This window comes from Lissotriton helveticus, chromosome 5_1 (genome assembly GCF_964261635.1).
Source record: "Lissotriton helveticus chromosome 5_1, aLisHel1.1, whole genome shotgun sequence".
Taxonomy (NCBI): Eukaryota; Metazoa; Chordata; class Amphibia; order Caudata; family Salamandridae; genus Lissotriton; species Lissotriton helveticus.
In genome coordinates, this window is record NC_136065.1 from 523,185,622 (window position 1) to 523,210,803 (window position 25,182).

The 25,182-nt window shown below is 44.3% G+C and overlaps 1 protein-coding gene across 5 annotated transcripts in view; it reads right to left on the reverse strand.

Moving 5' to 3' along the window:
- ATP13A2 (ATPase cation transporting 13A2) overlaps nt 1-25,182 on the reverse strand; it is an 861,654-nt gene that overhangs the window by 95,167 nt on the left and 741,305 nt on the right. For 3 of the 5 annotated variants that reach the window (XM_078642866.1, XM_078642868.1, XM_078642869.1), the window contains 3 exons: nt 23,815-23,981; nt 16,617-16,730; nt 16,012-16,091 (listed from right to left, as the gene is read on the reverse strand). In XM_078642866.1, coding sequence (XP_078498992.1) covers nt 16,012-16,091; nt 16,617-16,730; nt 23,815-23,981 — 361 coding nt within the window. The remainder of the gene's footprint in view (nt 1-16,011; nt 16,092-16,616; nt 16,731-23,814; nt 23,982-25,182) is intronic. The other 2 variants (XM_078642867.1, XM_078642870.1) reach the window with 1 other exon arrangement.

Genomic DNA, 25,182 nt, shown 5'->3' on the forward strand with positions numbered 1-25,182 from the left:
AACATTGGTCCACCCTAAACACACTTAAGATATGTCTTGAAACACGGATGTTTGCCTTTAAAAAGGGCAAAAATATTAAAGATCATTTGGTGCATTCTGACACAAGTAAATATTCAGTAAACACAACCATTCAGGATTTATGGTCTTTGCCTCCCATTACAGGTCATTATAAGTGCTCCAATTGTGTGGCCTGTGACCTAACCGTGGAAACCAAAGAATTCATACATGGTGATGTGAAAACCAAGCTCCGAGATTTCACGAATGGCTCCACACCGAATGTTTTCTACTGTGTGTGGTGTCCATGCGACCTAATTTATATAGGCCAGACTAGTCAACCTGTAAAATCTCGTATCAGTCAGCACAGAAGTCGTATTCGATGTGAGGTGGACAATGCACCTTTGGTAGAGCATTACAAAGCAAAAGGTCACTCTGCCAACGACATCAAATGGCAAGTTATTGAAAAAGCCAGACTACCACCTAGAGGGGGTGATATGTCAGTAATTCTTCAATCCTCAGAATGTAAGTGGATAGATAAGTGTGGTTCAATCCGTAAGGGGTTGAATAGTCTAGAGGAATGGCGCAAATTCATTAGTCTGCATTGAACTTGTCTTTCTTGTACATTCAAATAGACAGGGCTCTGTCTATCTGTATTTTACATGCATTGTATTTCTATACTCATGCCAGCTGATTAACATATGCGTGTGCTATATGTGATGTCTTGTATATCACATTCATGAAAGAATAGATTCCTCATTAGTACAGACTGCCACTGATTATATCGTCTATATGGTTAATTCCTGAAAAGTTTTTAAAAATATATGTAGATTTGTTTGATTAATTCAGATAGGTATGAATTCTGTAATACGACAGATTGTATTATTTTAAATAGACAATGTGAATGAGTTAACTGTTTTACGTTATGTATTACGAATTATGATTGTTTATTTTGTAACGTGTATATTTATGTGTATGAATATGGCTTCATTTGATTCAAATCTTAAAAATATATGCAGTCAAGTATTGTGTACTATACTGGCGAATTGGCCAGATAAGAAAAATTGTTACATATTCAAAATGAAACATGGATTGAGCATGAAAAATACCCTCAAATCCTGGCATTCAACGGAATAGAATTCGTAACTATTATGTAAAAGGACACTCCAAGATGGCGTCCACATTTCATAGTAATTCCGATGCCCAATAATAACAGCTGAGAGTTCCGGTTTCGGTTGACTCGCAAATCAGCGTATGCTGCAGCCGAGGAATCGAGGAGAAGTAACAACTCCTTACTCTCTCCACCATCCAGTGAGTAATTTTTAAATAATTATATAATATATTGCCCGTGCCCGAATTGGAGATATCTGTCTAACGGTCCACTCGTTGTAGGTGGACGAGATATCTGATGGTTATCCTGCGTGAGAGTCATACTCCCTCTCCCCGCATCTGAATAAACGAGGTGAAATAAATGCTACAGGCTTCTACTGCTACCTAGTAAGTACTCTAAAATGACCATGGAATGTAGTATTGCTACGCTCGGTGAAGACGTTTGTCTAACCCTTCTACTCGTTGTAGGCGGTTGAGCTATCTAAGCGTTAACCAACGCGAGAATTATACCGCTGTCTTCTGCTTCAGATTACGAGACTGCATATCGTGAGTCAGTTAAAACATTATTTCGAATTATTAAACACAGGGTGAGCACTATGATTACATATTAACCCTGTGAACTCACTAGATTGAATCATGACTTCCATAATTGCAGGTTGGATGCGCAACTGTACTACATTCAAGTACTGGTAAGCTCTTCTTTCTTCCTCCCCTTGACAAGCTCCGTTCACCCTATCCTATACATGTATATAGTCATAATTTGTCCTTGTTTAGTCCCCAGATACACTGTCCTGATGAGACCCGGTATCTAGAGAGGGTCGAAACGCCGTCGACGAAATTACAAAAAGAGACAACTTTAAAAAACAAAAGATTTTTATCTTTATAGTTTGTCCTTTTGTGAAATTTACTGATAACCGTTTTATGTTTGAATATGTCACTTAATGTTCACTGTAAATATGGTTATGGTCACTACACTTGGGGTCACGAAAACAGTTTTTATGTGAAAAAATATTAGGAATTGATTAAATTGTTTACCTTTTGTAAAAATAAAAGTGCCTACTTCGGCTGAAGTTGTGTATAACTATTTGAATATTCCGTGAGCTTGTCTAAAAGGGTTATATGATTGTTTTGATTAATTCATTGACATATATAAGAGTCAACCAGTATATAATTTTGTGTGATTAAGCATTGCAATTACTTTATTTGCCTAAATTGTCATTTATATTTAAAATGAGTTCCTTGTGAACGTTGTTTTTTGGTACGGATCAAAAGGACAGTGGGGCCTGCTGCTGAGGTGGCAGGCTTTAATTTTGTCTGTAAGCCATACCACTTCGAAGCCTCAAAAGGGGGTGGAATTGTTGGAGATATTATTGCATGGGCGCAGAAAGGTCAAGGAGTGCGCTTTGGCCCTGCATTCTCTAAAGCACTCCCGTGCAGTCTGCTTCGTCTCCTAATCGATAGCTGCCATCAAATGTTCGGTCCATTATTTCCTCCTACCACCCGAAAAGAACTCTGCGGTCAGGCAATAAACAGATGGCGACTGTTCCTAAGATCAGGAAATCACGTACTGGTGGTTGTCTCTTTTCGTATAATGCAGCAAGGTTGTGGAATCTCCACCCCCTTGACATTCGTTGTGAGACCAACCATCTGGCCTTCCGGAAAGGTATAAAAACATTTCTATTTCCCTAAAGTCTGCACCTAGTTTATGAGCGGCTGCCTCTAGTGCTGGGATGCCTTAGGGTAACCACGCACTCTACAAATCTTTTTTTATTTACTTTACTTACTTACTTGTAATCCATAAGTAGGTTTTCGTCATCATAACAGCGGGTTTCGTCATCCTCATCATCATTACCCAGGCCATATTGGCTGTGATCAGAATCTGATCTAAAAAGGATGTGGAGTGCTTATTAGCGACCCCTAGGTAATGGGAATATACAGAGTCTGAATTTATACTTGGTTGCATTGGGACTATTGTCGATGTTGTATTAGATTAGTTTCAGACTCGTACGAAATAATTGGGTCCTCTTCCAGCATTCACGGCATCAATGTGGTCGGAACCAGTGTGGATCTTAGCACCAGAATCCAAGTCGAGTTGGGCATCCGCCTCAGAGTTGCGTCAAATACAGCAGCAGAGTCAAGAGGCGCAGACTGTGTAGAGGACGGATTCTCTGACAGTTATACTTCTGGAGGCCTTCTCAGATCTGTGTGGCCTGAAGGCACACCAGAGGGAGTTGGAAGGGTGACAAATTTTCACAGCAAGGATTCCTAGAATGCCTCTATCTGCCGCAATGCCATCAACTGACCAAGGAATATGGAGTGCGTCATAAAAAGCTGGGGAATAGGTTCCTTGTAGGGGACTGAAACAGAGAGACACCATGTTACTTTCTGGCCGGAAGTGGAAGGATGGGGAGAAATCTTGCTTTGTTTTATTGATTTTCTTATACTTCAACTAACCTGAGGATTTCAAATGCGAGGAAGATCTTTTGCAGCAATAATCTTGAGAGCGGAAACGGGTCTGAGACCTCAACTTCATTGGGACGGGGGACATATGTGCCTTCCATCAGTGCTCAGCTTTGTGATCAAAGGTCGCCTGGGGGTTTTATTTTGGCGCACTCCTTGTAAGACTTAGAATGGTGAAATGACCTTGAACACCAATGACATACCTCGTGGGGATCTGTCACAGATGTCTGCTTGTGACAGTCCAGTCCGTAGGGACATTTACCCTTGCATACTGGAAAAGAATATGAGCAAAGGTTTGTCAAAGATGAGGAAAGCTTTTGGCACTGAGTTCCGTATCTGCGTCCAAAGGCGTGGAAAGAAAGAAACTGACATCCGCGTTCAGGAGTGTCATTTCTATGTGGCTCCAGGGCAACCTCTTGGGAGAGGGGATAGGGAATGACACAAAGTAGATTCAGTGCTGCACAACACCACATGCTAGAAAATCTCCGGATCGAGTCTGGCACTTGGGGGTATTCACAAGGTGAAGAATCTGCAGTTAGATGTAATGATATTGAGAAACAATACTATAAAATGGTGTGTGAGACTTCTGGAGATGAGCCACATTCATACCTTACCATGAATGGTTATGTGGTACTGGCCACAATGGGAGATTTTGATATGGTTTATCCTGCTCGGTTTTGCATGAAGGGTATTGGATTACTTTTTACTAATCCAAAAGGCTTTTTGGTGGTGACTTTAAGCCTTTGCGATAAACATGTGGGGGTGGGTTATCCCTCTGGAGAACGCTAATATTTTTCCAATATATACATATATATTTTCACTGAAAAAACCATAGGTTTCAGCCACGTTATAGTTAGGAATTAGCATTTAAAAAACCTTAGTGATGTCATTTGACATGTCATCAGTGATGTCATGAGTGATGTAATATGTGACGTCATCAGCAGTGCATTGCGGGCACGCGAGTTACAGTTAGCTGAACTAACTATAACGGGGGAATTTCAATGGTTTTGTATGAGTGAAATGCCCAGCTAACTATAACATGTGTGAAACCTATGGTTTTTTCAGTGAATTTCTAAGGTTTTTTAAATGCTAATTCCTTACTATAACGTGGCTGAAACCTATGTTTTTTTCAGTGAATTTCAAAGGTTTTTTAAATGCTAATTCCTAACTATAACGTGGCTGAAACCTATGGTTTTTTCAGTGAATTTCAAAGGTTTTGTAAGTGATCATTTTTAAATGTATTAATTGTGATATTTTTTATACTAATTTACTTTGCTTTGTTTTAAAGTATTTCGTTTTAGATATGTTATTTGTTAAATTACATTACATATTTTTAATATAAATTGACATTTTTTTTAAATATTTAAATTGTAATTTTTTTTATTTAATATTTTTTTAATTTATATATATTTTATATAGCAGGCAATGATATCCTATGGAAGGAAATTCAAGTTACTGGTAAGTACAGTTAAGTTTAGTTTTCAGGAATAGTAGTGACCTGAAAGATGCAGCACTGAGGTATCTCCTGATAACAGGTGAGTCAATTGGAATTCGTAGTTTGACCGATTTTTGAGAAATTTCTTTAAGTTCCAAAACTCCACACTTAGAAGAATTTCCAAGTGAAACCAGTCAATGTTAGCCTATTAAAGGAAATTCAAGTTACTGTAACTACGATTAGAATTACTTTTCAGGAGCAGTAGTGGGCTGAAAGATGAAGCACTGATGTCTCTCCTGATAACAGGTGAGTAAATTGGAATTCGTAGTTCGGCTGAGTTTTGAGGAATTTTTTTAAGTTCCAAAACTCCACACTTAGAAGAATTCCCAAGTGAAACCAGTCAATGTTAGCCTATGGAAGGAAATTCAAGTTACTGTAACTACGATTAGAGTTACTTTTCAGGACCAGTAGTGGGCTGAAAGATGCAGCACTGAGGTATCTCCTGATAACAGGTGAGTAAATCGGAATTCGTAGTTCGGCTGATTTTTGAGGAATTTTTTAAAGTTCCAAAACTACACACTTTGAAAAATTTCCAAGTGAAATCAGTCAATGTTAGCCCATGGAAGGAAATCCAAGTTACTGTAACTACGATTAGAATTACTTTTCAGGATCAGTAGTGGGCTGAAAGATGCAGCACTGAGGTCTCTCCTGATAACAGGTGAGTAAAGCGGAATTCGTAGTTCGGCGGATTTTAGAGGAATATTTGTACGTTTCAAAAATAGACACTTAGAAACTTTTCTGGTGAAAACCACACAATAGATTCCTATGGAAGGAAATACAAGTTACTAGTAAGTACGCTTAGATTTACTTTTCAGGGTCTGTACTGGGCTCAAAGATGCAGCACTGACGTCTCTCGTGATAACAGGTGAGTAAATCGGAATACGTACTTCCGCTGATTTTAGAGGAATATTGTGCTCAATAGTGAAGGAAGGGGGCAGGGCCGGAGGTGACATGTGTGCAAACACGCCCTGTGATGCGTTTTAGATTGGGGAATTAATTCCTCTTCAATCCTGAGGTCCCCTGTGAGCCAACTAGCCCACCAGGTACCTCCAGTATGCGCCAGGGAGCTGTGTTGCAGAGAGGTTTTCAGAGGGCACACCCCCTTTTTACAACACGCTGCAACATAGCTCCGTGGCGCTTAATGGAGGTACCTGTTGGACTAGTTGGCCCCTAGGAAACCTCTGGATTGAAGAGGAATTAATTCCCCAACTTAAAACGTGCCACAGGGCATGTTTGCACACATATCACCTCAAGCCCCGCCCCCTACCTTCACCACTGTGCAAACGCGCCCGTAGCGCGTTCTAAGTTGGGGGATTAAGTCCCCTTGCATACTGGGGGTCCCTGGACGCCAACTAGCCCACCAGGAACCTCCAGTATGCGCCAGGGGGCTGCGTTGCAGAGAGGTGTAAAAAGGGGCCTGGCCTCATTACACCTCTCTGCAACACAGCTCCCTGGCGCGTTTGCAGAGGGAGAACTAATTCCCCTTGCATACTGGGGGTCCCTGGGGGCCAACTAGCCCACCAGGAACCTCCAGTATGTGCCAGGGGACTGCGTTGCACAGAGGTGTAATGAGGCCCCGCCCCTTTTTTACACCTCTCTGCAACGCAGCCCCCTGGCGCATTCACAGAGGGGGAACAAATTCTCTTCGCATATTGGGGGTCCCTGGAGGCCAACTAGCCCACCAGGAACCTCCACTATGCGCAAGGGGGCTGCGTTGCAGAGAGGTGTAAAAAAGGGCATGGCCTCATTACACCTCTCTGCAACACAGCCCCCTGGCGCGTTTGCAGAGGGAGAACTAATTCCCCTTGCATACTGGGGGTCCCTGGGGGCCAACTAGCCCACCAGGAACCTCCAGTATGTGCCAGGGGACTGCGTTGCACAGAGGTGTAATGAGGCCCCCCGCCCCTTTTTTACACCTCTCTGCAACGCAGCCCCCTGGCGCATTCACAGAAGGGGAACAAATTCTCTTAGCATATTGGGGGTCCCTGGAGGCCAACTAGCCCACCAGGAACCTCCAGTATGCGCCAGGGGGCTGCGTTGCAGAGAGGTGTAAAAAGGGGCGTGGCCTCTTTACACGTCTCTGCAAGGCAGCCCCCGGGCGCATACTGGAGGTTGTTGGTGGGCTACTTGGCCCCCAGGGACCCCCAGTATTTAAGGGGAATTAATTCCCCCTCTGCAAACGCGCCAGGGGGCGTTTGCAGAGGGGGAATGGTGCCTTAATTTTGTTTTGGGGGATCGGCAGTGTACGCGTAGCCCGCGATTAAAAAAAAAAATTATAATAATGTTTTGGCCTTGGGGGTCTTTGTGGGACCCCCTGAGCAGGCCTAGGGGGTCAGGGTGTTTCTATCCTGCCCCCTTTTCTTTGTTTTCACCTTTGTTTCCCTGTTTTCTTGTGACTCAGTTCTATCGAGGCACAAGATGGCTGCCAACACTTCCTGCTTTGGAGTGTTGACAGACAGTTGACAGCCAATCAGCATGCAGCTCGCGCTCGTAATTGAACGGATCTCCGTACGCGTGTAGAACTCGTCCCTAGATATTGCTATGATTTTACTTTTCATTTTCTCAGAAACTACCAAACGGATTTACACCATTTAACAAAAAGCACAATCTACAAACCGAACTCTACATCTCTGCCATATTTGGTATAATTCGGTTCAGCCGTTCGGGCTGTAGCCCTGGCTAAAGGTCCCTATGGAAAACTGCATGGGAAAAAAAACACGTTTTGGGACCCCCCTTTTTTCTCGGCCCCAGCTTGACGAATCACCCCCAAACTTTCAGGGAAGGAGCGGAACCGAGCAGGCCATTTTCTTAGAGAAATTCATGGAGATTCATCCACCAGCGCCAAAGTTATTCCAAATAGAATGTTGTGGATTTCCTATGGAAACTAGGTCCTAACTATAACTACCTACTGGCAACTGCATTCCAAATGGAATCTTCACTCTTGATGCTTTTTGAAAATTCAGCTGTGTCATCTGTGCAGCCACTGAGCTTACCATCTGAAAACTACCTGAGGAAGGCGGAAGCTGAAACGTTGTAGTGGAAATATATTTTTGTTCTTTGGTGAATCTATCTGTTTGAGTCACTTCTTTCTTGGATATTTTATTTCTTTGTGACTCATTGTATCCTTTGGGATCCAGATTTTTGCCCTGGCTGGCTGTTGTTTTCTTGTGATCCTTCATCCTCAAGTATATATATATATATATATATATATATATATATATATATATATATATATATATATATATATATTTATATATTACCTACTGGCGGTCGCCAGTAGGTATATATAGTTAGGATTTTTTCTCTATGGGATTTTTGAAAATTCTATGTCTAATAACTTTGGCGTTTGTGGACGGAATTGGCTGAAATTTTCAGGAAAATGGCACATTTTGTTTCTGAGCAGCCCCTGAAAATTGGGGGGGGGGTTCGTCCAGGGGGGGTCGAGAAAAAAGGGGGGTCCCAAAACATGTTTTTAACATTGAGTTTTCCATAGGGCGGTTGGCCTCACTTTTAGCCCGAACGGCTGAATGGATTTGCACGAAACTTGGCAAAATTGTAGGGACTGGTAGCCCGATGTGCCTTTTGTAGGTCTCAATATATGTGCTCCAGTGGATTTTGAGAAATTAACGTTTAAAAAAAGATATATATCTGTAACAGCGGACCAGGCAGCGCTCCAGTTCGCGTACTTTTCGCGCAACGGAGCTTTGTGAAGCGAAGCTGATTGGTTCTCCGGCGTCTGTCAACATTCCAAACAGTCCGTAGCAGCCGCCATCTTGTCTCTCGGTAGGATCGAGAGACAAGAGGAGGCGAAAGCGAAGGGGCAAATGACCATAAGGGGGCATAGTAGATCCTCCCTGACCTCTTAGGTTTGATGTACCATTTTGCCAAGTTTGGTGTAATTCCGTTCAGCCATTCAGGCTGTAGACGTATCTAAATGTCAATAATCGAACGGCTGAATGGATTTGCACGAAACTTGGCAAAATATTAGGGACTGGTAGCCCGATGTGGCTTTGCTAGGTCTCAATATTTGGCTCCAGTGGATTTTGAGAAATTAACGTTCAAAAAAAGATATATATCTGTAACAGCGCTCCGCTTCGCGTACTTTTCGCGTTACGGAGCTTTGCGAAGCTGATTGGTTCTCCGGCGTCTGTCAACATTCCAAACAGTCCGTAGCGGCCGCCATCTTGTCTCTCGGTAGGATCGAGAGACAAGAGGAGGCCAAAGCGAAGGGGGAAATGACCATAAGGGGGCATAGTAGATCCTTCCTGACCTCTTAGGTTTGATGTACCATTTTGCCAAGTTTGGTGTAATTCCGTTCAGCCATTCAGGTTGTAGACGTATGTAAATGTCCTATGGAAAATTGCATGGGGAAAACACATTTGAAAGTGTTGAAATTTAGAACCAATTAAAATGTTACTTTGGTTTTGTATTTGTGTGTGATGAAAGTTAATTGGTTATGTATATATGTCAAATGAGAGGAAACCACAGCCATTTTGTGATACTACTGTCTGAGGTACATTTGTGAGGAATTTTTGGTGGTGAATTTCTGGTGTTTGATTTACACAGTACTAACACTTCTCCTACTTTTAAAAAGGTGAGTTGTTAATTTGTAAGGGGAACTATGTTGTACACTTGAAGATAATTTGAAAAATGTTTTCTGTTATTTATTTGCAGTCCTTCTGTTATACTAAATACTTGATAAAGTTAGTTTTATATTATGTATTACTAAAAACGATAAATGAAAGTGATTATTTTTTTCTGCAATTTACAGCAAGCAATTTCAAAATAAAATGGCTCACAATGAAGAGACCGTGGCAATTTCTTTTGAATTGTCCACTACATTGATTGAAATTGAGAGCACCAATAATGAAATATTGTCACAAGGAGGAGATGACTTGTATGATTCCATTAGATTGATTGAAATGGACAGCACCAATAATGAAATATTGTCACAAGGAGGAGATGACTTGAATGATTCCACTACATTGATTGAAATTGAGAGCACCAATAATGAAATATTGTCACGAGGAGATGACTTGAATGATTCCACTACATTGATTGAAATTGACAGCACCAATAATGAAATATTGTCACAAGGAGGAGATGACTTTGAATGATTTTTTTGATCAATCTGTTGATGGCGAATTTATCGAATGTTTGGAGACCATAGAGTTACAAGAATCATCATTGCAGACTTTTCATGAGGAAATTGCTGATGAGGACATGTTACTAGTTCTTTCAAATTTAGAAAATTCTGAAGAATAAATTTATATTTAGAAATCAAAAATTGTTTGAGACATTATTAATTTTTATTTTTAATTTATGAGATTGTAGCGAAGTGATTGTAGTATAAAATGAGACTTATAGTATAGAGTGCAACATTTTTATGTTACATGGTAAGTTTACTCATATTTACTTCCCTTCTGCCACTATATTATCTCCAATGTGTATTTGACATCTCTTCTTCATCTCCGGCCTCCTTTCTCTCACTGTGTGTCTCCGATGCATCTTATCGCTGCTATTTTGTGTAATTACAGAAGAGAGTAAAATAAAATAGTTCGGAACGTGAAAAGGGGGCAAAGTAGAGTACCCCTCACCCCCTAGGCCTTTTCAGGCGGTCCCAAAAGGATCAGTTTCTGCTTTCCTGAGAGATTATGGTATGAGTTCCATATACCACAATAATTTGCATTACAACATGCAAGATATCTATCTCCTATTACCAACTTTTGGAGATATTCGCGCTAAGCGCGAATATCTCCAAAAAGTAACACCTGCCCTGAGCAGTTCTTAGCCATGTTATCCAATGGGAGGTGGATAACATGGCTAAGAGCATTAGCTCGGTAATGCATTAATATCGCTGACTTTTTAGCGATATTCATGCATTGCGGCCGTTTTTTATCGCATTTGCGATAAACCTTGATAATAGCAAGGTTTATCTTCGATAATTTCTGACGATGCTTAGCGGTAAAAAAAATGCGTTGGTAAGCATCGTTAGCGATAAATATCGCTTAACTTTGGTAATATGCACCAACGTCTGTTAACGTTCGATTCGAAGGAAATGAGGAAGTGTTAAAAAACATTGTTTGCGCCATCTTGCCTTTTTTGAAATGCCACACTTTTGTCGTGCACGGCAGCCATTTTAGATGCCTTGACCAGACCCACTCTCTGCACGCTGTCGATTCGTAGCATGGCTCCCCACCCTCGCAAGCATCTTCCCCAGGCACTGGTCACCCCCGCTCTCTGTCTTATGCATGGGCAATAAACCTCCCCCCATCTGCGCTGCTCTTCCCTGAGAATCACACTCTGCGCCCGCCCGACACCTCCCTTTCGCCCTATTCACTACCGCACCCTCTGACACTCCTTTTCCTCTGTGTCCGATTGTCCAGGCTATCAGCTAGCCCTGCAGATGTAGTTTATGGCTCCAGCTGTAAAGAATCACCCCTCTTCAAAGGAGTTATAGTAGATCAAGGCCCACACCCGATGAGATCCGTCACACCACACGTGTTCCTACTATCTGAAAACCATCCTGTATTGTGATTGGGGAGGGGATCGAGCCTGAAGCGGAAGATTCCAGGAATGACTCTTTGTACATCAAAGTTTTTACAATTATGTGTCACATTAAAAATATATAGCACTCCAACAAATTAGTAGGAATATACAACTTTAATAACATATAAATATATACAACAAAACAAAAACAGTAAAAACATTTAAACAACGAAGAGACCGTGGCAATTTCTTTTGAATTCCTGATGAGGACATGTTACTAGTTCTTTCAAATTATGAAAATTCAGAAGATGTTGCCTGGGGGGGGGGTCGTCAGTAGCAGTCTGTTGTGCGAATAGTTCCAAGGCAGCAGAACGCGCTGAAATCTAGATGGCACGAAAGTGATGTCTAGTAAGTTGCCGCCCAGCAAATAACGGCGTGGGGCGCCGCGGGGGTGAGTGAGTCCAGTAGGCACCACAGCTATTGTTACCGGCATTGCAGAATTACTGCTGGGGACAATGCGTGTGCTGTAGCAGGGTCACAGCAGAAACAAAAAGGATTCTGTTGAAGATGTTGTTGGTTTTCAATTTGAAAACAGTTCTGGTGTCAACTGCTATGCTAATGTAGTGGTTAATGTTTTGTTTTCTCTAGAAAATGTAAAAGAGGGGGAGGCAGTCCAAAGTTCTGGTAAAAGGGCAAAGGAAAGGATCGGTGGTTTGAACTATCAGTCAAAAAGGGGAGGGGGTGCAACAATTTTTCCTACCGGGTCACACTGTGCTTTCACCGGAACTGAGGTCTGCAGGATTCTAGTAATTCAAAGTGAGGCTGGCGCCAGCATGGGAGCGCCGACGGCCCGCGGATACAGTTTCGTCACTCCACGGGCGATCATGGCAGTCATTCCCCATCGGGGGTGTCTGCGGGGGTCGGAGACTCCCGCGGCTCCTGTAGAATCTTCAAGGTCGTGGAGGACTACGGTGGTGGAGTCAACCAGTGACCGGGCCATTTCTTTATGCTGGGCCCGCTCTTGCCAGGTCGACCGCCATTTTGAGAGTTCGGTAGCTACTGGCGATCGCGGGGTCAAATGAGCGGACGGGCTCCACCCTGCCGGGCGAGACGTTGCAGCATCGCCACAGTGGAAGAACCCTTTTCCGGGCGCTTGGAGCGCTGAGGGTGCAGGTGGGAAGCCTCCACTGGGGAGGCGGGAGAGGCCTGTTCGCATCGTCTCTCCCTCCCAGTGCACCCCACGGCGTCTCGCTTGAGATTTGTTATGGCCGGACCAGGCGATGAGGACGAGGGGGGGGGTCGGAGGCATGTGCAAGACATCCCCCCCCAGTGTTGTCGCAGCCATTATTCAAGACAGAAGAAGTGTCCCGTCCGTCTTCGGGCCGGGCTTCCGGTGGATGTCGGCCGGACGCCCCTGGCTCTGGCCCCATGAACGGGTTCCTTGGTTTATCGGCTGCAGCCGGATCCCGTCGGCCTCGGCCCCCCGACCGTTGGTGGCCGGACCGGAAGAGCATGTGGCGGGACTACCTGAAACTCTCAAGGGCCACCGCGGCCGGACTGGGAGAGAGAGGGGAGGGTCGAGGAGACATTCCCCCCCCTGCAACTCTTCAGCGTTGTAAAGGCAATCCCCTGGCCGGGTCCCGCTGGCCTCGGCCTCTCCTCCGGCTACACCCTACGTTAGGATCTCCTGGCCGAGGCGTGGCAGCAGGACCCGCCTTATATGGGCTGCTCCCGGCTGGGCGTAGCCGCAACCCTGCCCCACCTTGGAAGTTTCCACAGTGGGGGCGGATGTTCTACTGACTTGCATTTTCCCTAGTCTATCGATTTTTTTGGCGTGGCAGGCGGTGGGACAGCGAGGGGTGATTTGGTTTCTCTTACTGTTTTTCTGGTCTCTCACCACTGGCATATTTCTAACGTTTTCTTGTTTCTAGGACATTAATAGGTTTTATCATTACGTTATGTTATCGTTTCTTTGTTCGTTGTTTAATAAAAGTTCATGTTCATCAGTGGCCTACTGATTTTCGTTTTCCTATTCTTTTCTTTCCAGGTTGTTTCATGCTAAAGTTTCTGTTAACAGGATACAGTGATCACTTCGTTATTATTGCATATGTCCTTTTCACTAGGGGTGCTCTCTGGTCGGGCCAGATGACGTATCTCTAGTAAATGGTCCGTGTGAAACAGGTGCATCAATCAGTGGGGAGTAGATAGGCATGACAGATTACAACGGGGGAGAAAGGTCCGCATTACGTACCCTTTCACTATTTGCAAAGATTTTCCTACGTATATTTGCAAACAGGGAATACCTCCAAAAAGAACCAATTCCCAAACAGTCAATGTTTGGGGAAACAATCAATCAATGAGGAACGAAATAGGCACGACGTGTTAAAGGTTTGCGTTACCTACCCTTCACTATCTGCAAAGGGAGAGAGAATATTCCTATTCTTCCTCGTTTGCAGGCAGAGAAGATTCTTAAGAGAACCAACTTCGAACAATTCAATGCTCGATTCAAACAATCAAGAAGGGGTACTGTGAACACAAATGAACGCCGCTTATGTACATACACATTGGTATTATCAACAGGTTGTTCCTAATGTTTCTATTTTAGGGAGGTCAAAAAGAGATCCCATTAGTGGCCTACTGATTTTGCTCGATTCCTTTTGTTTTTTTACACGTTTTTTCGCTATCTGCAAAGACTAAACAGAGTATTGCGACTCTGTGCTTGTTTGTAAATAGAGAATGAACCAAAGAGAACAATCAATCAAATGGAGAGAGAAGCAGGCACGACGGATTACAACGGGGGTAAAGGCCTGCGTTAACTACCCTTCACTATCTGCAAAGAGAGAAATTTTCCTAATAGAAATGAGGGGTGGGGGGCAGCATTCAAAGCAGATCAGTGTGCATAAACACGAAAATGTTTTTACTTACCACGTACTTGACATTCGACAGCTTATGATATTTGCTATTAAAAAACCATTGAAATTCACTGAAAAAAACATAGGTTATAGACCATATATAGTTAGGAATTAGCATTTAAAAAACCTTATTTTACTCACACAAAACCATTGAAATTCCATATATAGTTAGTTGCACTAACTATATATCGCGCACCCGCAATCCACTGCTGATCATGTCACATATTACATCATTCATGACATGGTCAGTGACATCACTGATGACATCACTGATGACATCTCAAATGACATCACTGATGACATCACTGATGACATCTCATTTGACATCATTCTTGTGCTAATACGATAAACCTCTTCAGACTCTAATATAACCTTAGATACACTCAGTGTATACAGACACTCACACACTGCCACTCATCCATGGAGTTACTCACACACCCAGTCAGTCATGCAAAGAAACAATCTCACCTCCATTTCTTCAACTATACAGTTAAACACATCTTAGTTATTGAAACATATACTAACACATATTTACTCTCTTATACAATCCCTGATACAAGTTCACAATGATCGATACAACCACTCACTCATTTAGTGGCTCTCATGCACAGTTATTTATATATGCCAACTCTCACATGTACTGTGTTTTACATATGTACTTACTATGACATGTAGCATTGAGATATCCATTCACTCATCAATACACTCATGCACACAGTCAACTGCCCATGTAGCTGTTTCCACATGCACTCTTGAACTCATACACCTAGTGAATAAACTGCTCACACATCTATGCACAGAGTCACACACCTTCCAGCCACCCCCACACAAACTCAATCTCCCATAGAAATACTTGGGCAACCAATTAATAACACATATAGCCTCTCGTATAGCTAATGATCAACACATGCAGCAGTTTACATCACAACAGACATAATGATGCACAAATTAAGACAGTTTAGTCACTAACCCATGCATTCAGTGAGACACATTTAATCACTCACTCATACAGTCAGTCACGCACCTACTAAATCCTTCATCCAGACACTTATACATCCACTCATTCTTCAATATGTAAGACATATTTTAACTTTACAGAAACATACAGTCACTGGATGTTGTCATCAGTGATGTCATCAGTGATGTCACTGACCATGTCATGAAGGATGTAATATGTGACATGATCAGCAGTGGATTGCGGGTGCGCGATATATAGTTAGTGCAACTAACTATATATGGAATTTCAATGGTTTTGTGTGAGTAAAATAAGGTTTTTTAAATGCTAATTCCTAACTATATATGGTCTATAACCTATGGTTTTTTCAGTGAATATATATATATATATATATATATACTTGAAACAAAAAAAATGATTAAAAAGAAGTAGACAACCCCTCCCCCTTACTGCCCAGACAACAGGAAATTGAACGTTCCGAGACATTAAGCAAAAGTCATTTCGCTAAACTTCCACCATTGGCTTTAAGAAGAATTCCATCTCTTCCATTCATACCCATGCTCACAGTAGGCTGTCTTTATACTAGAGAGACTTACTGCAGAGCTTGAAGGCTGCGCACAAGCTGGGTCTTCTGGTCAGGAGACATGCGGGCAAAGATAGTGCCCTTAACTAGGACCTGAGGAGGAAAGAGCGATGTAGCAATTAGTTGCAATTGAAATCTTGAGAAGGCGAATACAGATATCTTAATATGGAACTGAAGTGAATGCTAGAATCTTAATTAGGTATTTAGATCCCATTTTTGAGTTAGTATAGGAATGTCAAAGATTGTCTGTGCCGCAAACGCTTTAAAATGAAAAAGTGTAAAGAAATACTTGATCAACTCTGAAAATGAAAAAATGCAAGCGTTAAGATAGCACTTTAAGTTTCACTGACTCTGGAATGTCCACCAAACCTCGAGAAGGACAACATAACTTTGGGATAATGCCAGAGGAGAATGAGTGACAGAGGGGGAGAGAACACAGTAGCAACGTGGGCAAATTGCATGAAGGTGTGGGAAAACTCACAGCTCCTATCAAACAGTTTTTTCACTTGCTTGTTTTACCCATGCATCTGTATGGCCTAATATTGCAGAACTGCTGACTGCACGAGGGTGGACAGACTGAGGTGTTATATCAACTGAGGCAAGATTGCTTTAACTCACCTTAGGCAGCAGGGCGGGAAAGTAGTCACACACCACAGCAAATGATTTCCCATTTAGTGCAAGGTGGTAAGGCCCCTGGTCCAGCGAAATATTCTCCTGCTGGTATAAGTTCTGCTAAAATAAAAAAATATATATATGTTGACACCCACAAAAGGACATAATTGTGGATGTAATTCAGAATAGGTCCTTGTCTGGGAACTCCCATAGCCCTACATTAAGCCGTTATAATTCCTCTAATTTTAAGTAGTACACATGCCCTGTGTCTTGTGAACTATTTTTAAAGCAGTTAACGTACTAAAGGTAAGCAGTTGGAGCTATGCCTGTGCACCCTATCCACATGGCAGCCCCACTCCCCTAGATAGCCCACTGCTTTTCCAGATGTTTTAGCAACCAGTCTGCAGACATGCCTATGAATATACAATATAAACACTGAGAGCTAATTAACATGTTCTTATTCGGATGTCTCTTTGAGCTAAATGATTACACTACTGCCCACCCCTTTCAGTATGGGAGTACAGGATCGAGGCTAATTTGCATAAGGCGGGTTCCTGTCTGAGGTTGGTGTGGTACCCAATGGAACAATGGACTGGATTGCGGTCCAGAGTAATTACCAGTGGCTAAGATTAATTCAAGCATTCTACCCATCACTTTTTTGAGTACCTTAGAGCAACTCCTCCTATAGAATCATTAAGTGATGTAACCACGACTTACATTAGCTGAAGTCACATATTAATTTATAGAATCAGAACCAGGAACAAAGGGCATGATATTAAATATTTGTACAATCCTTATGTCAATTAATGCCACAAATCACAGTGTCCTTCTACATGAGAATGAAAAAATACACAGAGAAAGCTTTATGCATGACTCCTGAGCGGACAGGAACTTATAAACTGTGGTCCCAGCACTAAATCGAATGGAGATACAAATAGAATTTCAGAAATGTTAAAGTATTCAACCACCTCCTCTCTGGTGGAGTAAAATTGGAGCTTGTTATTCACTTCGAGTGGTTTCACAAATTGGAAAGTCCAACTCTACTGCATTCTACTCTCCGTCTAGTTTTAACTGGTTAGAGTGACAACATCTCTGCACAGTGATGGCAAGAAGTTGTGGAGTCTCATGAATACGTGCCCTTGGAAGGGTGGGTCTTCCAACAGAATTTTGCATAGCAGTAGTTCTTCTCTCACACAGAGAAAGTTGGTAAACATATCCCTCACTCTTTGAGAGACATTAGATGGTTTCAATGCGACTCTGTCCAATTGCACCTCTGCGGGCTCATCTCATAGCAAAGAGGAGAAAAAAAGTCATCATGAAAACGTAGAAGTCCTGGCCACCACCTCTTTTTGCAAACGACACATATTTATGTTTTCCCCCAGGAAGAATATTTCCACGTCTTCATTCATGCTCAGCCTTTGTTCTCAAGGCCACAAGAGCGCTTTTTTTGTCAGTCCACCACGGAGGTGCAAGATTGTCAAGTCTGTACACAACTTCTGCTACTCTGAACCTAAAATTTCAAGACCTTACCCAGACCTTCAAGACGTTCCCAGAAGTCCATACACAGATTTTCCTTTATTTAACATATACGTCTTTTTCAAAAGGCAAAACACTCCTTTTGGTAAGCTCGATATGACCTGTTAAGGTCTGCAAGGCAGAAGCAGCAAGTGGGAAGAGTGCCTGGTTCCGGATGGGGTGACGCTATGCATGGCCTAGAAGTCAGTGATCACTTCTGGGGTTGTTTTTTGGATGGCATGGGAAAGCAGACCCAGCTAGGGAGACTGAAACAGCACTCAAGAATGGGCCTTGATTTAGACCCTTGGACACAACAGCATGTAACTAGTGGAAGCTTAAATAACCTGCCCTCAGTTTAAAACGTCACTTAATGTGGGTTTAACTACAAAGCAGACCTGCTAATTATCGAAAAAGATGTATTTTACAAAACAAACATTTACCATACCATACCTATTACTGGGTAGGATGCATGCACAAATAAAGTCATCGTGCAATATGGGCCTACACGGTTCTTCTCGGAGTATTCGTTGCACTATTGGTTTTAACAACCCGGGGAGTTTGTTTTAAAAATGACTTGGGGGGGGGGGGGGGGTCTTATTTATTATTTGTTGCTGCTAAGTGATTTTTGCAATCTGGGGAATTGATTGATTTTTAAAACTGTTTTTGGGGGACATTCTTTCTATTTGTATGCTGCTATATACCATTTACTGTTACAGAGTGTGTTAAACTCCTCTTAATCTCCTTTTTAACTTTTATTGGGACGAACTCGGTCCCTGGCGGCCATTTTGGGTTGCCAAGCAGTCAGCGCTCCCGTCGTTGCATGCCGTCCGGCCATAGCAGGTATTTAACGGGCCTGGACCAGACATGCAATGCCTACACGGTTATTTTCGAAGTATTCGTTGCACTATTGGATTTAACAACCCGGGGAATTTGTTTTAAAAACCACTTGGGGGGTCTTATTGAATATTTGTTGCTTCTAATTGATTTTTACAATCTGGGGAATTAATTGTTTTTTAAAACTGTTTTGTGGGACATTTTTTACTCTTTGTATGCTGCTACTGTCACGGAGTGTGTTAAACGCCTCCTAATCTCCTTTTTAACTTTAATTGGGACAAACTCGGTCCCTGGCAGCCATTTTGGCTAGCCAAGCGTTGCTGTGGACAGCACTCCAGTCGTTGTACGCCGTTCGGCCATAGCAGGTATTTAATGGGCATGAATCAGACGCGCCGATGGCGCGCTGTCGACGTGCCTAGGGCAAGCCCGTCTGCGCCCGTCCGCGCACGACCACGTCCAGGGGCCACAACCCCTGTCCAATTTACGACACGTCCATTGTATTATTCCCAGAGACAACTTCTGGGTTATCGCACTTTGCCTTGCAAAGAGTGCTCATTTTTGCATCCTGCAATTAAAAAGCATATCTGCACTGGTTGTGGTTTTGAATTAGATGTGCCTTCTTTTAAACAACAGGATGCTCTCTGTAGCCCCCCTCCCTAACATATTACAGCACGAAAGCCTCTCAAAGAGCTCCATTCCTCTTTAGTCTGAGTTCACTTTTTTCAGCATTAACTGTCGCTCATTGTCATAGAACAGAGCTGATACATTTTTCCTTCTGACTTGTGAGCAACCTAATGCCATTTTTTAAACTGAGATCTGGCTTCATGAGAGCTCTGGCTCGGATGTGGCTGGCTCATTGGCGGCTGGGTACCCCATAATAAGAAGAGACCGCAATGGTAAAGTAGGTGGTGATCTGGCCTTTATTTATAACAGTCAGTATACATGTAAATCTGAAAATTTAACCTGGAAAGACTGTGAGGCTATGCTATTTCAATTGGCCTTAACCCCCCAGTCTATGCTCACCGGTATTTTACTTTATCGTACCCCTGGACCAGATGGCCATTGGGCTTCCCTATTTCCTGATTTGATGGCTTCCTCTCTTTTAAAGGCAGCCAATTTCACTATTTTGGGAGATTTGAATCTCCACTTTGATGAACCTATTTGCATGGTCACTACTACCTTAACCACCGACTTTAGGGTCCGGTTTGATTCAGCATACACACCCACTAATATCTTGGGCAGCAGGGCTAAGTCAAGAAATTGGGGAAAATTGGATATGCAAATCTTTAATGCTCTGTTAGCTAAAAATGCACCTACTATTAAGAAAGTCTCTTTGGCTGACCTGGACATGAATAAAAATTGGATTATGAAATCGGTTGACACCTGCCTCCCCCCTTCCTTTTTAACGGTGAATAATCATTGTCCCCCTGCCCCTTGGTTTTCACCAAGTCTAGAGCCGCGGCCAGTAGTGGGAGTACCGGCCGGGTGGTGACGTGGGGAGGGGGAGGGGCAGAGTGGGGGTAGTAATGTATGGAATACGGACTTTAAAACGTAAGTAAACATAAAAATAAATAAAACAAATTTCGTTGCACACACTGCATTGTCTACTAAAAACATTTTAGTAGACAAATTCCCACTCCCACGTATCAATGAGATGCTAGCCATGACAAAAGGTGTCAAGTGGTTCTCGACAGTAGACCTGTCGTCGGCCTACCACCAAGTCAAACTTCACCCATCCAGCAACCACCTAACATCCTTCATAACACCTTTTGGGTGTTACAAGTTTGTGAGAATGCCGTTTGGTCTGTCCTCACCCGCCGCGGTATTTCAGAAACTGATGCACAGACTCTTCCAAAAGGTGGATGGAGTTCAATTTTTACAAGATGATATTCTCGTGATGGGAAAGTCCAGACAAGAGCACAATGAGAAGTTACACACCGTGCTACGCACGCTACAAGAAAATTGACTCACCGCGGAATGGACTAGGTGTAAGTTTGGGGTCCCTTTAGTCACCTACCTGGGTCATGAAGTTAGCGAGACGGGGATCAAGCTGAAGAGAGACAACATGGAGGCCATCCAGAATGCACCTGCCCCAGAAAAGAAGGAAGATGTCCGGTCGTTCCTGGGCATGGCCGAATTCTATAGTAAATTCATCCCCAACTTTGCCACCAAGACGCACTGCCTACGCCAATTACTGAAGGAGAGAAACGGGTTCAAGTGGACCAAGGAGGAGCAGGAGGAATTTGAGACCTTAAAGCGGGAAATGGGCGAAGCCCTACCACTGGAAGGATTCGACCCGGCTGCAGATTCCATACTCACCACCGATGCCAGCGATCGGGGCCTGGGGGCAGTGTTAATGCAAAGAACGGACAAAGGAGAACTAACGACAGTAAGCTTCGCGTCCAGATCCCTGGCACCAAACGAAGAGAAGTTTAGTGTCATTGAAAAGGAGATGCTAGCGGTGGTGTGGGCGATGGAACGATTCCGCCAATACCTGTGGGGAGCCAAGTTCCTGGTTCGCACGGACCATAAACCCCTGGTGAAGGTCCTGACGTCCAGTGGGCATGCACATGCCACCCCGAGAATAGCTAAGATGACATTGAGGCTATTAGACTTCGTGTACGAGGTGGAGTACATACCAGGGCCCCAGAACAAAGTGGCAGACTTCCTGAGTCGAGGTGCAGCCAAGGAAGGTGCGGATGAACAAGAAACGCCAGGATGGGAAGGCTACATGGTAGCGACAGTACAGGACATGGAGCGAGTGATCAGTGTGCAGGAATGGGCAGAGGCCTACGAACAGGACGATGATTTGGAGGCGATCAAGGGATATGTCATCCATGGGCGGCCGGAGAAGAGGCACCTAAAGGAGGATTTGAGAAGATACTGGGAGGTGAGAGATGAGTTGTCACTGGGGGAGGACCCCCGATTCCTGCTCAGAGGAGACAAGGTCATCCCCCCCCCAGGGTCTCATTGAACACTTGATGGCGTTGTTGCATGAAGGACACCAAGGGATCACAAAGACTAAAGCCCTAGCCAGACAGGCGTACTGGTGGCCAGCGATTGACGCTCAGATAGAAAGATATGTGAGACAATGTGAATCCTGCTCCAAGGCAGACAAGTCCCAGGTCATGCTGAGGCCACAGTTAGGAAAGTTCCCCATGCCAGGAGGGCCATGGGAAATGGTGTCTATCGTCCTGAACTGTGAAGGAATACAGAAGTATGCAATAGTATTGATAGACAGGTACTCCAAGTGGCCGGAGGTAGAAGTGAAGGACACAGTGGACTCCGAAACAGTGATAACGTTTTTGAACACCGTATTCATAAAGGAAGGCATCCCCAAAGTGATTACGTGCGACAATGGACCACAGTTTGTCTCAGCCAAATGGGAGGCTTTCATGTCGTGAAATGGGATAGAGGTCAAGCACACTCCCATATACCACCCAGCTGGGAATGGACTCGTGGAACGTTTCAATCGAGTAATAATGGGAACAATCCAAGCGGTCATAAATGATGGACAAGATTGGGAGAAAGAGTTGCCCAAGATGCTGTGGGCCTACCGCATCACCCCGGGCAGCACAGGCTACAGCCCCTTTAAGGTGTTGAGGGGCAGGGAACCGTTTACCAAAAACAACCTTGCTTGGAGGCAAATGGTGGTGCAGAGCAAATGGTCACCGGCGATAGTAAGGAGGAACCTAGAGAAAGCACAAGAGACCTACACAGAACAATTCAACAAGAGGCGGAATGTGCAAGGAGTGTCACTGGAGAAAGGCGACTGGGTGAGAGTGAAGGTGGCGACCATGAGGAGAAAGGAAGAGAGCAAGTTCACGCCACCCCTACAGGTGGTGGAACCGAACGCCCGGTCGGCATTACTCAGTGACGGCAAGGTATGGTCGCAGGACAGGATGGCTAGGTGCAGCAAAATACTGAAGTGGTCTACTGGAGTGGAAGGAGGTGCAGCAGATCGCACAGAGATGGAGGACGAGGAATGTAGAGGAAGGAGACAAGAGCAAGTAGAAAGAGAGACATGGCAAGTGGAGGAAGAAGAGAACACGTGTGGCGGTAGCAACAGAGAGAGAGAGAGAGAGAGGAGGAAATATTTACGGGGGAGAAATCGAGGAAGAGAAGGTAGATGGAGAAGGTGAAGGAACAGAGGGGCGAGGGAGGACCGACAGGTCAAGCATGCAAGGAAGCGAGAAGGTAGAGGGAGTGGTGAGAACGAGAGTCGGAAGAATCGTGAGAACTCCCAAGAGGTTCGAGGACTTTGAAATGGACATTAAGTAAGATTGTTAGGTTTTTTCATGTGTTCATTGCATAAAGGGGGGAGATATGTGGCAACGCTCTAGTTGTTGTGGTGTATGCTGGATCCGGAAGTTCCCGGCCGGAACCGGATGTCGGCCATTTTCTGTAGCGCTCGCAACCCGAGTGAGACCACGCAAGCCCCGGCGCTCCGGAATAAAGAATACCTGAAACCAAGACCCGGCTCTGACCATCATTGGGGGGGAATAAGGAGCAGTCTTACAAATTGCTTAACAATCGTGCATCCCAGGTGAAGGAGGATGACACAGGCTTTGCTAGCAGAATGGAGTATTACAGATTCTGCAGCCAACAGAGGTTTTGTAGGAACACTAGGCAGCAGAGACTATAGAAGATGGTGCCCTTAAAGAGGAAATGATTATTAACACTGGGGTCGTTTACACAGTACGGAGCATGATTCTACAGACAGTCATTTATAGTAGATCCAGGGTATAGGATGCAGGATTTATAGGAAGAGGGTTAGGCAGAGTGGGCATTTTGAGGGTCTAAATTATGGAATAGCTGCTCCTGTTTGGGGGGGGGGGGGGGGGGGGCGACCTACCGTTGTCGTCCACGATTGCTGGGAAATCATTGATTCAGAAAGAATGAACTTGAGAGATGCTGGCTTGCTGTTAGAAGGAGGTGATGCACTGACAAAGATGACTCGCTCACTTTGCTCCACCATCCTGCAGCTACGAGCCACATTCACAGCTGTCAGCATGTTGTCACCTTCAAAGAAAAGTAGAGAGGGGTTACTGAAGTAAATCATCCTTTGACCCACACTTCCAAGCAAAGTTGCTGAGACCTATCTAGCAGGCTTTGTTGATGCCGAAAATCAGAGAAGAGCAACGGGTAAATGCAAAAAGAGAAAAACCATGTGGCTACCAAGAACTGAAATCGTATGTGAAGCTGCCAATGAGATTGCAAGAAATGCATCAGGGAGACCTGGAGAGCCAGAAGCATGTAAAAGGGGGGCATGGAGAGCCAGAAGCATGCAACAGGAAGACATGGAGAGCCAGAAGCATGCAACAGGGGGACCTGGAGAGCCAGAAGCATGCAACAGGTAGACTTGGAGAGCCGGAAGCATGCAACACGGGGGCATGGAGAGCCAGATGCATGCAACTGGGAGACCTGGAGAGCCAGAAGCATGCAACAGGGAGACCTGTAGAGCCAGATGCATGCAACTGGGAGACCTGGAGAGCCGGAAGCATGCAACTGGGGACCTGGAGAGCCGGAAGCATGCAACAGGGAGACCTGGAGAGCCAGAAGCATGCAACAGGGGGGCATGGAGAGCCAGAAGCATGCAACAGGTAGACTTGGAGGGTCAGAAGCATGCAACAGGGGGGCATGGAGAGCCAGATGCATGCAACTGTGAGACCTGGAGCGCCAGAAGCATGCAACAGGGAGACATGTAGAGCCAGATGCATGCAACTGGGAGACCTGGAGAGCCAGATGCATGCAACAGGGAAACCTGGAGAGCCAGAAGCATGCAATAGGCAGACCTGGAGAGCCAGAAGCATGCAACAGGGAGATATGGAGAGCCAGAAGCATGCAACAGGGGGGCACGGAGAGCCAGAAGCATGCAACAGGGGAGCATGGAGAGCCAGAAGGCTGCAACAGGAGGGCATGGAGAGCCAAAATCAGAGAAGAGCAACGGGTAAATGCAAAAAGAGAAAAACCATGTGGCTACCAAGAACTGAAATCGCATGTTAAGCTGCCAATGAGATTGCAAGAAATGCAACAGGAAGACATGGAGAGCCGGAAGCATGCAACACGGGGGCATGGAGAGCCAGATGCATGCAACTGGGAGACCTGGAGAGCCAGAAGCATGCAACAGGGAGACCTATAGAGCCAGATGCATGTAACTGGGAGACCTGGAGAGCCAGAAGCATGCAACTGGGGACTTGGAGAGCCAGAAGCATGCAACAGG